At 34.4% G+C, this 14,548-nt stretch overlaps 1 protein-coding gene across 1 annotated transcript; it reads left to right on the forward strand.

The window, feature by feature from the left end:
- Positions 1-7,689: 7,689 nt before the first annotated feature.
- LOC120141882 (ubiquitin carboxyl-terminal hydrolase 17-like) lies at positions 7,690-13,376 on the forward strand. The gene is made up of 11 exons (XM_039156646.1): positions 7,690-8,207; positions 9,505-10,435; positions 10,531-10,619; positions 10,923-11,008; positions 11,093-11,255; positions 11,348-11,462; positions 11,587-11,744; positions 12,074-12,158; positions 12,247-12,459; positions 12,561-12,622; positions 12,723-13,376. The coding sequence occupies exons 1-11, from the start codon at positions 7,945-7,947 to the stop codon at positions 13,117-13,119; spliced, it is 2,562 nt and encodes an 853-aa protein (XP_039012577.1). The 5' UTR covers positions 7,690-7,944; the 3' UTR covers positions 13,120-13,376.
- The last annotated feature ends 1,172 nt before the right edge of the window (positions 13,377-14,548 follow it).

Consider the following 14,548-nt stretch of genomic DNA (forward strand, 5'->3'; position numbering starts at 1 on the left):
GGTAATCAGTCCATATGTCCCGAAGAACATAGGTAAACAGTCCATATGTCCAGAAGAACATAGGTAAACCCTCGACCCTTGGCATGCCAACTATACCCCTAGCTCTCATATCACATAACATGGGCATTATCATTTATAACAGTTCACATTACTTATTCATATTCTTTCTCTTATAACCACTTATCCTTTCTTTTCAGTCACGTATCACATGTACGTGTAATCATTGATCTCATAACATATACTTGTTTTCACATATATATTTCATATCATTTCACATATACACTTTCATATCACATGCCATATAAGCTCATAGCTTCTTTCACATTCTCATAGGATCACATAGTTCATATCTTATACTTTGTTTTCTCATGTTCACATATATCATGTCATATGGCTCATATCTTTCTCATGCAGTCACATAGTTCAGTTTCACATATGTTCATATATATACATTACATAGCACATACTTCTCATAACATTACATTCAAAAGCATGTTAACACATATAATCATGCATACATACAATTCATGTCATTCATATACGTATAATCATATATTCATGCATTCTAACAGAGGAAATAGACTTGTCGCAAGTCTTGTTTCCATTTAGCACCATAAACTAATTAATATGCACTCACCTGGCCTCACTAGTCAATTCAAATCTCTTATCTTTCCCCTTGATCAATCTTACTTGCCAAACGTTCCGGAATTCTTTATGCGTAGAATCTACATAAATGTACATTTCGAGACAATCATTAGATACCTACACCTTATAATTGGATACTAGCAACTTAAACGAACTTATTAAACCAATATTCGCATTTTCCTTTAGGGGGAATCGGTTCCCTACCATGGGGGTATCGATTCCCTCAAGACATTCTGGAATTCTGTCGTTTGAAGGGGTATCGGTTCCCCTTGAATGGGTACCGATTCCCCTTGCCCAGAAATCATATTTTCAACCCGAAAATTACTTCATTTCCACTCAAACCCTTCATATATCATCCCCTTTTCATTCTTAACTCTAGTATACATACTTAAACCAATCTATATTCATTTATTTCATCTTAAACCTCAAAATCCTATCTTCCATATGAGATTCAAAAATCATACCAAATTTTCAATGTGTTCTAATTCCAATTCTAACACTCCAAATCTCTTAATTTAACCATTGACAAGTCAAATTTAACTTCAAATTCTACTTATCAATTCTTTTCCAAAGTTTCATATAAAAACTCCAAATCTTTAATCTCTCTTAACCCCTCCATCATTTGTTTTTAAGATGATTTAAGCTTTCCTTAAGCTTAGTTATCATCTAATAATCAAAACCCAACCTTAAAATCAACAATTCATTTACAAACAAAGAAACTTACCTTTGGCTTGCTCTCCCACGTATGAAGAAGAAGAAAGGAGAAGAGCACTCTGGAGAGTTCTCTCCCTTTTCACGTGTATATCATTCCTTGAATGATCAAATGACCATTTAACCCTTAATTTCCTTTAACAATTACTAAATAACCTTCAATATATATTCAAATAATCATTGAATTATTTCATTCTTCTACTTTAGTCATCAAATTCTGAAACTTTACAATTTGATCACTAACCCGGTATTGAGGATGTTACAAATCTCCCCTCCTTATAAGAAAATTCGTCCTCGAATTTTCACTGCACATCTTAATAGGAACATATCTTCTAATGTTCTTATGTTGCTTCCCGGACTTATTCTTTCTTGTCATCATCAGAAACTTACTTTTCAATCCTTTAGTTTTCCAACTATCTTTTTCGTTTATACATTCATCTTCTGTTGCTTCTTATATAAACAATAACCAGTAATACCAATCCATTGTTATCTTTTCTCTCATTCGATTATGCATTTTTCCTTTGACCTTTCTAAAATTCCATATAATGTCACTCATCACGTTGACAGTAACATTCATCTCATCACTCTATATCAAAACTGTCCTCTGTACTTCCATATTTATCGTATCTGATCCTTTAAATCAATCCCTTTCATTTCTTTATTCCTTCTTCCTTATACATAAATCATATATTTCCTTTCATATTCACACTCTTGTCTTATCACTTATACTCATCTTTATGTACCAATCTTCATTGCATCCTCATTACTCTAATAACCCATTTCTTATACATAACTTCATTCTTTATCATTTCTTATACTTGTATTTTCCTTCCTGAAAGTTCCATGCAAATACTTATCTCTGTTTCTACATCATAGCTATCTGCTCAGAATATAAAATTATATTCAAATTCATATCATAATAATTAACTCCACTATATCTTTCCTCCAATCTTATAACTCCAGCACCTTTACTCTGACAGCTAGATAATAACTTTGGTTCAGTCTAGGGCACAAGCCCTCTTATACCAATCATATACATTCTTTCCAATCTAAATTATCTTAACATTCGCTTACTCAACTTATCAATTTCACCTCTATTCTCATACATCCTGAAAATTTCTTTTACTCAACTCACATTCTGACTTCTTGTGTCCTATAATCTGATCATCGATATACATATTCTCAAACTCTTCTTATCAATCCTCAGCTTTACTTAAATATACAAATTCTTACTTCCTTTTCCTTTACTATACCACATTACTATGATCCAAATATGCAACTGTATCCAGATCCATTACGGATTTGGTTCTCATATCCTGACCATATCTTATAATCTTATAATTCCAGTACATTTTTATCACATACTCTAGTTAGCCCATACTAACTCTTTTCATCTTAACTGTAAACCCTTATCATAAACATACTCTTGTTTATGCGCAATACTATCACTTCGTTTCAAACTCATAAACTCTGACTTTATACATCTTATACACTTGTCACTGATGCACTTATCCTTAAGTTCTTCTATACGTACTCATCACATCCTTAGATCTTTTTAACATTCTTATGATGACACCCGTTCACCATATTCTATCTTATCCACATAATAACTCTATATCATTTTTCCGATTTCAAACGATGAAAACTTTCTATCATTATTCAGATATGATTTCAGCTTTCTGAAATCAACTTTTGATCTTACTAGGCATTTCCTGAGGAGTCCGCTCTTCATCTTGCCTGGCCAGGGCAAGTGAATAGCTATCACAATCAGGAATATCACCTTTCACTTACTTCGAAATTATCACGATCGGATTTTTCTACTGTATTAAACTATTCTTATTCTATTAGCAAGACAACATACTCCTTACACAATCAGATCAGAAATTTTTCAATTTATGTTGGCATGTACACCTTTTATGACACTTTGGACTTTGGTTTATGCCGAGAATCGGCTAAACCTTAGCTCTGATACCATTAAATGTAACACCCCCAACTCGTATCCGACCCGGATACGAGTCCGAAGTGTCACATTGACTTTTTAAACATGTATTCGTATAAAATAGTGGGTAATTTAAAAACTTTGATAACATTTAATTTATTTCAAAGCGTTTACAACAGATATCAGAGTTCATACCATTTATATCTTTAGACTACATGCCAACTACACTCTGTAAACAGTACATACATTTTCTGATCTGACATTTGGTAAGGAAAACTGACCTGTCTTGCTCCGCATTACTCTTTACTCTTCTCGAAACCTACGCGTGAAACAATCACACGCTAAGTCGAAGACTTAGTGAGGCATAACAACTTACAATGCACTTCATAACATATATCAATACATGCATGTTCTGTTCTATCATGTTATACCAATTCCATGCATTCTTCGTATCATATAAAATCATATCAGATTAATTACAGTAAATACATACAGACACATAATTCATCATTAACAGTTTATCATGTAATCACATACTTTTATTGTTAACCTTTTCAATCAAACACTATACACACACAACATCATATGGTTCACGTAACACATTTCAAACCACTTATAACCCCATCGTATACATATCACATTCAGTATGCTTGTTTAATCACTTTATTAGCCCATGTACACTAGTGAGAACTTAAGGTATGTGAGTACATTGAGGTTGTGCACACATATGCTGTCACCACAGCTCGATCAATGTCCCGAAGGACCAGTCCATAGATTCCGAAGAACCTAGGTAATCAGTCCATATGTCCCGTAGGACATAGGTAAACAGTCCGTATGTTCCGAAGAACATAGGTAATCAGTCCATATGTCCCGAAGAACATAGGTAAACAGTCCATATGTCCAGAAGAACATAGGTAAACCCTCGACCCTTGGCATGCCAACTATACCCCTAGCTCTCATATCACATAACATGGGCATTATCATTTATAACAGTTCACATTACTTATTCATATTCTTTCTCTTATAACCACTTATCCTTTCTTTTCAGTCACGTATCACATGTACGTGTAATCATTGATCTCATAACATATACTTGTTTTCACATATATATTCATATCATTTCACATATACACTTTCATATCACATGCCATATAAGCTCATAGCTTCTTTCACATTCTCATAGGATCACATAGTTCATATCTTATACTTTGTTTTCTCATGTTCACATATATCATGTCATATGGCTCATATCTTTCTCATGCAGTCACATAGTTCAGTTTCACATATGTTCATATATATACATTACATAGCACATACTTCTCATAACATTACATTCAAAAGCATGTTAACACATATAATCATGCATACATACAATTCATGTCATTCATATACGTATAATCATATATTCATGCATTCTAACAGAGGAAATAGACTTGTCGCAAGTCTTGTTTCCATTTAGCACCATAAACTAATTAATATGCACTCACCTGGCCTCACTAGTCAATTCAAATCTCTTATCTTTCCCCTTGATCAATCTTACTTGCCAAACGTTCCGGAATTCTTTATGCGTAGAATCTACATAAATGTACATTTCGAGACAATCATTAGATACCTACACCTTATAATTGGATACTAGCAACTTAAACGAACTTATTAAACCAATATTCGCATTTTCCTTTAGGGGGAATCGGTTCCCTACCATGGGGGTATCGATTCCCTCAAGACATTCTGGAATTCTGTCGTTTGAAGGGGTATCGGTTCCCCTTGAATGGGTACCGATTCCCCTTGCCCAGAAATCATATTTTCAACCCGAAAATTACTTCATTTCCACTCAAACCCTTCATATATCATCCCCTTTTCATTCTTAACTCTAGTATACATACTTAAACCAATCTATATTCATTTATTTCATCTTAAACCTCAAAATCCTATCTTCCATATGAGATTCAAAAATCATACCAAATTTTCAATGTGTTCTAATTCCAATTCTAACACTCCAAATCTCTTAATTTAACCATTGACAAGTCAAATTTAACTTCAAATTCTACTTATCAATTCTTTTCCAAAGTTTCATATAAAAACTCCAAATCTTTAATCTCTCTTAACCCCTCCATCATTTGTTTTTAAGATGATTTAAGCTTTCCTTAAGCTTAGTTATCATCTAATAATCAAAACCCAACCTTAAAATCAACAATTCATTTACAAACAAAGAAACTTACCTTTGGCTTGCTCTCCCACGTATGAAGAAGAAGAAAGGAGAAGAGCACTCTGGAGAGTTCTCTCCCTTTTCACGTGTATATCATTCCTTGAATGATCAAATGACCATTTAACCCTTAATTTCCTTTAACAATTACTAAATAACCTTCAATATATATTCAAATAATCATTGAATTATTTCATTCTTCTACTTTAGTCATCAAATTCTGAAACTTTACAATTTGATCACTAACCCGGTATTGAGGATGTTACAAAAATTATGTTAAATATAAGTAATATTTTATGTTATATATTTTATAATTAATATTTTTTAATTATACATATAAGATCTTGATTGATTAATATTTTTTTGAACAATTGCTAATTAAAGGGGAGAGAAGAAGAATTTTTGCTCATAATAAATATTAAACCCACAACCTATAAAAGAATGGAGATGTCAACTGAAAGCTTTTAATCACCTATGTTAAAAGATTATTGACTGATTAATTAATACTTAAATTTTAATAATGGATTAGGATCTACTTACACAATGTAAAACTCTTGAGTTTTACAAAGATTTAAGACCGTTTGAATGAGTGAAAATAGATAGATAAGATTGGCTCCTTGTTTTTTCCCTAATGAATATCTTCTAATTTTCTATAGTTAATCTCTTCCATTTATTTTCACTCATCCAACGATATTAAATATGTGTAAAACTAAAAGAATTTTACATTGTGTATCAAGATCCTATTCCTTTAATAATTTTATTTTAAAAAGATATGGTAAATTATAAATTTAGCAACTAAACTTTACTTTATCTCCTGATTTTCTCATTGTACTTTCAATTTTTTTCAATTTAACTACTAAATTTTATATGAGTTTTTTTTATATAATTTTACCGTTAAATTCTAATGACCATATGAGACGGATTAAATAAATATTTTTTAATCAATAAAAAAATAAAATTTCTCCACTTTCATTCTTTCTTCTTTCTCCTACTCCTCATTTTCTCTTCATTTCTCTCCATAACTTGGGAAAAACTCAAATTTTCACAACCATATCGATATCTGACTACATTGACACATTTTGTCACATAGCATAAATTCTCATCTATTTGAGAGTATCTTCCAAACTAATACAATTCTATTTTTTGTAATAAAAAAATAATACCATTTCTCTAAATAATTAGGGGCCTATGATTATAATTATTTTTTAAAATAAATATTATTCCTATAAAATTAGATAATTGATAAGAAAATAGAGTGTAGAATTGCCTTTTTGACAGAAGAAGAATGGGGAGTGTGAGATTGCACATTTGAAATGCTTGTCCCGCTCCCTTGCTTTTTGGGATTTTGCACTACTCAACTATATTTCAACTACCATGTTAGTTGAAACTAAAAACACAACCATTGGATAAGTCTCATGTGCGACAACCTAATATACAATTAAGGAAAAATATTATCTATTTTTTATTATTATTTTTTAAAATAATTAGTAAAAAATTACCAGAAATATTATTATTTTTATCGATTTTATTATTATTGGACGCTTTACTGGGTTAGGTAATATATCTGGAAGAAAAAATAATATTTTAGGTAACACTTTACCGAATATATTATCAAACTCGGTAAAGCGTTCAATAATATTTTGAGTAGAAATAATAATATTTTCGGTAATTTTTTATCGATTTTATTAAAAAATAACAAAATCAATAACATATTTTCATAGCCGTATATTAAGACCGTCGCACGATAGAACTTCCCTGACCGATCCCTCATTTTTGGTATAATCTATTGCACTCTATCCCTTCAAATTACCATTTGTTCCATCACTAGAAACTACATAATCATCGACCACTCATTTCTTCCTATAGATGAAGTAAGCTGTAGCCCACACTTGTATACCATCATGTTTATCAAAAAGGTTTTAGATATACAGAGATTAAAACATCATTATCTTTATTTAATCTTAATTGTGAATGAAAAAAATTAGATTATTTATAATAAATAAAAGAGGATTGAAATGTAATTATTTATATTGAATTAAATCGTTAAATTAGATTATTGAAACGATTTAGACTTAAATTGGAATTAATTTAGAAATGAAAGGGAAGATTTAGTGAAGCGTGAAAGAGGTAAAAAGCAATAGACAAGAAAATCCATGGCGACGCGATAGAAACAGTTGTCTTTTTTCACGACAAAGAGAAAAACATCCTAAAATTTAATTAAAAAGCTCACATTTCCTTCCTCTACTTCAGATCCTTCCCAGATGCCCAAATCCTCTTTTCCCCTTAACTACCCTTTCTACCCCTCCAACCTCCACCACCGCCGCTCCCACCGTCGCCGCTGTCGCAGATTTCTATGTTTTACAAAGGCCCTTTCATCTTAGCTCTTTCTCTCTGCTTAGGACTCATTCTCGGCGCCGGCTAAAATTCAACTCCGATAGGATAAGAAATGCTGGTTCCTGGATCTGTAGGGTTTGACGTCGTCGTTTTGGTATCCTTGCTTGGTGTCTTTTTGGTAATCCGCCATAAGTTGAGGACTGCGGCGGCCAGGAAAGAGGAACTTACGAGGTTGCTCGAAATGGTCTCGCATGAATCCGCCGTGGTGGAAGCTCAAGCCACCGCTGAGTACGGTTACTATCCCAAGTACCAGTGTGCTGTTTGCTTTGCCCCTACAACTACCCGCTGTTCTCGTTGCAAATCTGTTCGTTACTGGTTCGTCCCATTTCTCCCCTTTTATAGTTAGATTTAATGTTGACCTAATTTGTGCAAATAGAAAAGTAATTTTGGGGGTTGGTAAAGAGTTGGATCTACCGTTTTTTTTGTTGAGAATTTTTTGTTGACAGTAATTGCAGCTGTTGAATGTGAATTGAATGATGAAGATGAAAACTTATTTCGGCTTTGAAGGGGCCAGGAGGAATGGTGGGATTACTTTTTTGAAGGGAAGAAATTATAGTGTTGAAATTTGACAGAAACTGATTGGGACTTCCCCATTTTAGTTGTGTTTTAATGAGCATTGTAATTGTGAATCGTACTTGATTTTACTGAAGTTCAGAACTTAGGCCTCTCAAGAAGTTCTGAACGGTTTAGGCCTTAGGGTTGTATGTTTGTTTGCTTATAAAATTGGTTCTTACAGTAACTAAAATTCAGTGAAAAGATCAAGCTGAGTCGTTTACATTTTCCCAGAGGATGGTCTTTATGTTTTATTTGATTCATTACCCCGTTATTGTTGTTGTGGTATTCTATGTTTTTGATATTGTTTATTGGGATTCTGTTATGGAGGAAGTGGGAATATGTACATTATGTAGATTCGTCTTAGAAATGTGCATTGACTGACGCTTTCGGCAGCCACTTCTGGACCATTTATTGAAATGCTGTTTTCTTAACCTTTGCTTGCCGATTGGGTTCGAGTTTTTAGCATCATTCTTGCTGATAAATAGTAGCCTTCATTGCCCTTATATGCATAATTATTTATCTCAAATTTGCATAGTAGAGCTTTACAACGAAGTTCCATGATAAAGAGTGCCATACAATTTAAAGATGTAGAAGATAATGCCTGGAGTTCGTTTTCAGTTTAGCATAATTAAATTACCATTCAACTAGTGGTTGGCTATATGAATCCCTTGTCTCTTTGGAATAAAATTTTCTTCTTCCATTCTTATTAAAGGTATCAGCCTTGTTTTGTTGTATTGTATTGTTATGTGGTAAATATTTTGTTTATAACATATAGCTCTTTTTTAGAGTGCCATTCTATTCTCTTTGTGTGGGTGTCATCTATCATGGTGCCACACCCTTCCCTTTTACGAGTGGGAGGTGAGTGGCGGCATATATCATGGTGGCTTGAAAAGAAGATTACATTGTCTGTCATTTTTCTCCCTTTGATTACTTGTAAAATAAAATAGATGTGTGCCTTTTTCTAGTAATTCTCTTTAGTAATTGCACTGGATAGTCGGGTATATTTGCTGTGCTATTTTCATCATTTAGTATTAACTTCTTTGTTGCCCTCTTATAGTTCTGGCAACTGTCAAATAATGCACTGGAGACAAGGCCACAAAGATGAATGTCACCCTCCTGATTTTGCAGCGAAAAAGCAGTCTGGACTTCACAGCTATGATTCTGAGGTGGACAATGCATTTAATATATCTTCTGATTCCTCATCAGTGGTAGAAGATTGTGATGGTGGTGGTAATGTTAAGCCTCATGTAGATGCCATAGAAACAGTACCATCCAGTTCCTCGTCATTAACCGGCTTGAGTCCATCTGGTGCCAGTAGTGAATCACTGCTTGATGTTTCTCCCAGCAGGACTCTTCTGTCTGGCCATAATGACAAGTTAGGCAGACAGAATTCTGATGATATTGCCACTGGTATACCTAAAAGCAGGACTTCTGCTAAGAACATGAAAAAAACTATCTCGCCTTCATCAGAGTCTAATAATTGGAGCAAATTAATAAACAAGAAGAAATCCACTCATGAAGAAGTTGAAATGAGAAGGCAGATTTTTAAGAATAATAATCTCATGCCTGATGGTGGCCATCCTAAAAAAGGTGTCTATAACAAGTCAACCAGAGCTGTTTCTTCTGAATCATTAGGTACTGATGCATCCAAGATTAGTAACTTAAGATCCCTGGGCATTTCAAGGACTAGAACTGTAACTGGTGATAGAGAAGATGTCTTGCAACTTTGTGAAAGTAAACACTTCACAACTTACTCATGTAGTACTTCTTGTCATCATTCATCTTCTGCACCTGGAGGGCATTCTGTTCAGAGTTCCAACTCTGGCTTGCCTGCAAAAATTAATGCTGCCCCTACCTTGCCACCGACTTCTAGTAATGGCTTGAAAATGTCCTTGAGGAAGGTTGTACAGCAGTTCAAAGCCTCCAAAGAGTCTAAATCTCATCTTTTTGGTTTTGGTAATGAGGCTGATGGAAAACACAATTACAAGGTGGTTTTCGAATTACAATGTTATTTTGTTGATGTTATCATAGTATTGTCACATCATATTCCAATTTAGAGCAATTTTTTTATGTGATTTGGCAGATTATCTTTCCATATGAACTATTCATGGAACTATACACTTATGATGCAGTGGAACTATGCCCATTTGGCCTTAATAATATTGGGAACAGGTGACCTTTATACTTGCACTTATTTCAGTTCGCAAAAAATCATTTGTTATCTCGAGAATGGTTTCAAGTAGTTTGCATTTTTGGAACTTCTTACTGTTGCTAATATGGTATGCTGGAACTTTTGCATATATCTTCACCTTTAGATTACAAGATGGGTACAATCATACACTTGGCGTATGACATGGATTTCTTTGTTTTCCTTCAAAATAATTAACTATGAATTATTATTTCTCATCTACTATGATGTAACAAAGTGTGTATTTGAGTTGCTAATTTATACTTTTCCTTTGAAAATTACTGCAGTTGTTATGCTAACGCTGTCCTTCAGTGTTTGGCTTTTACTCGGCCGCTTACCTCATACCTTGTCAAAGGACTCCACTCTAAAGCATGCAAGTTTCTGGACATTACTTTTTCATTGTCTCGTCCTTTATTCATACCACTCCTTTAATATGATGTTTATTGTTGATGTGTAGGTCGAAAAAAGGAGTGGTGCTTCATCTGTGAGTTTGAATGTTTGATTTTCGAGGCAAAGGAAGGGGATTCCCCTTTGTCCCCAATCCGGATATTATCCAAAATACAAAAAATTGGAAGTAATCTTGGTCCTGGGAAGGAAGAGGATGCCCATGAATTTTTGAGGTGAACCAACCATTAAAACCTTTTCTTTTTGTATACTACTATGGTTTAACCTAGTCAAATGTGAATTAGACTTCACATCAGTGAGACGACAGGTATGCAGTTGATGCAATGCAGTCTGTTTGCCTCAAAGAAGCAAGGGCTACAGGTCCACTGGCTGAAGAGACAAGTTTAATTGGCCTGACTTTTGGAGGTTATCTTCATTCTAAGGTTTTCCACAATTTTGATTATCCATTATGTCAACGTATTTATTGAATTTATTCTTATTCAACAGACACAAAGTAATTGTGATTTTTGCTATTTTGTTATGGAATTACCATTATTGGGTTGTCAGATAAAGTGCATGAAGTGCCTTGGTAAATCTGAGAAGTATGAGAGGATGATGGATCTAACTGTTGAGATTGATGGGGACATTGGAAGTTTGAAGGAGGCACTTGCACAGTTTACAGCTACAGAAATTTTGGATGGAGAGAACAAATATCATTGCACTAGGTTTGTTGCTTTTTAGTGTGCCATATCATTGATGTTAAGGTTCCTCATATTACCATGCCTTCTTAGCTGTTATGATTTTGTTCTAGCCGTGTAATTTTGAAATCTCAGTTGATCTTAATCTGTATTATCGCTCAATGAACTCTGACTTTGGCTATTTTACTGTGATGTTATTACGGTGATTGCATAACTCGTACTTTTGTGGCATATTTGTTCCAACTATAGCATTTTTACTTGGATTGGCATATAATTATTGTTGTATGTTCAAAGCAAACATCCAGGAGTTATAGCGGTTCGACCTTCTCATGGTAAATTTTTCCTTTTTCAATCAGGTGCAAATCTTACGTAAAAGCAAGAAAGAAGTTGACGGTATTAGAGGCACCGAATATTCTCACCATTGTTTTAAAGCGGTTCCAGGTAATTCCACAATGGCGAGTTTCTATTTGTGTGCTTCCATGTTCTTATTTGAATGTCAACTCTTGCTTCACCATCTGTACTTTTACAGTCTGGAAATTTTGGGAAGTTAAATAAGTCGGTTCAGTTTCCTGAGATCCTTGATTTGGCCCCATATATGAGTGGAGAAAGTGATAAGGTTGTCATTTACAATCTCTATGGTGTGGTGGTTCACTTGGATGTAAATAATGCTGCCTTCTCAGGACATTATGTTTGTTATGTGAAGAGTTTCCGAGGGGAGTGGTTCAGGATTGATGACAGCACGGTATACTCTTTTCCGATTAATATATATGGAGATCTCTCTGTCTGCAATCATTATATACACTACTTACTATACATACACCTGACGTGCAATGTGTTTTGTAGGTAATACCAGTTTCATGGGAGAGGGTCTTACTTGAAGGGGCATACATGCTACTCTATGCGAGGTAAAATGCGACTTTGAAAGCTTTGTTAGATGAAACTTTGGTTTTATTTTTTATTTTATTTTTTTCAGAACAAATAAACTTTAGTTCTTCAAAACTTTAGGCACTCTCCAATGGCCCCGGCTTTGGTTAGAAAAAATCTGGAGTCTCATGGTTCCAAGACTGGTAGGAATTTGGAAGCTGTTCCTTATCGCCATGACGTATCCAAGTCTAGACCCGACTCTAAATTTTCAAAGTTGGATCCATCTATAGCACAACGGAAACACAAGCATCCTTCCATGCAAAGAATTCCTTCAGCTGATTCCTCGAGTGAGAGTTCTTCCATTTTCAGCAGCTCTGATGCAAGCTCATGCAGCACAACAAGCACCAAGGACTCTTCCAGGAGTGAAGACTTCTCAGATTATTTATTCGGTGAAACGGGACCAGAATGGTACAGCCAATATGGGATTTCATCGGAAACAGCTGCCTCATCCTCCTATCATGATTTCGATGCAGATTAGGGACGGAGATGGATTGCCATGGTCGGTGGTTGAGGGGGATGGGAATTCATCAACATTTTTGTACTGACTCAGTTAGACAGCGTTAGAACAGTAACGGTAGAGCGACAGGCATCGAGCAAGGAGGCTGGGCTAACCCATTTGATGTAAGATCATCGGGTGTTGCATATAGCAGAGCAATCGTAGACGGAGCGACTCAAACGTTTTATTGAGGTTTGAGTTGACGTATAATAAGATGTAACTTTCAATTATTAAGTTTATCATTATGATTCATAAAACCAGTAATCATCGTTCTTTGGCATTGCCCCATAAAATTACCTTAAAAATGTGAAGCATGCCGTGTTGCATCGAACAAGGACGGGTAAACATCAGTATGGAACCACCAGTTGCCTGAACGTTCAAATAATAACAATGACTTGAGCTTCTGTCTGGCTTTAATATATATTTCACTTGTACATTATCCAAGATTTCCGATTTGATCCTACAATGTTTCTTTTTTCACTTTGTCTCTCATATGATTGTTCGTTAAAGAAGTGGGAGGGTCAGGGAACGGCTGAGATGTGCCACGTGCAGGTTGATCAATGTGATGGGAAATTAAGTAGAAAGTTCGACGTTTTGATTTGTGACATCGCATACCCTTCAATCGTTTGACTCAATTATACGCACCTTGGAAAATATTACTGACAGCTGCACAAAAAATTTGAATATCCGATTTTATGTAAAAATAATATACGAAATCGGATTTGGAAAAAATCAGTTTTTTTTAAACCAGATCGAATTTTTTTAATCGGTTATTTTACCCGGTTTGAAAAAAAACCTAGATTGGTTTTTTACCAGATAAAAATCGGTTTGAAAAAAACTGGTTAAAAAACCGGTTTTTATAAAACAAAACCGATATAGGTTTAAAAAACTAGCTGTTAATATAGTTGTTGGAGGGGTTTTGTGACCGTTTTGACCATTTTTTTCTTTAAAAAATTACAATTTTACCACCCTAAACATGTATAAATAAGTTGGAGATGTATTTGGTTGATTACAATTTTTTCAAATCTTATTACACAACACCTAAACATCTCTCAAATCTTATTTTTGTAATTTTTTGTTCATCATGAGTAACACGGCTGAATCTTTCGTCGGGGGAAACCTTGAAGTCGTGAGAGTGATCGAACACACTCGAAACAAATATATTTGGGATAACTACGATTTATGTGAGATGTCAAATGGCTGAGGAGGGCGCGTTGTAAACTTTGTCTAAAGTTGCTTGCACCGGAAGGAAACACAACGTTGAAGAACCATTTGACAAAATCATGCAAGGCACTTCGCTCAAGATTGGATCCAAGTCAATCGAATCTTACACCGTAAGGTGGTGTTTTGTTTACGACAACGAAAAATTACGAGAAGCGTTTACAAAGTTCGTGATTACAAAAGCATTGTT

This window comes from Hibiscus syriacus, unplaced genomic scaffold (genome assembly GCF_006381635.1).
Source record: "Hibiscus syriacus cultivar Baekdansim isolate YM2019G1 unplaced genomic scaffold, ASM638163v2 tig00110814_pilon, whole genome shotgun sequence".
NCBI lineage: Eukaryota > Viridiplantae > Streptophyta > Magnoliopsida > Malvales > Malvaceae > Hibiscus > Hibiscus syriacus.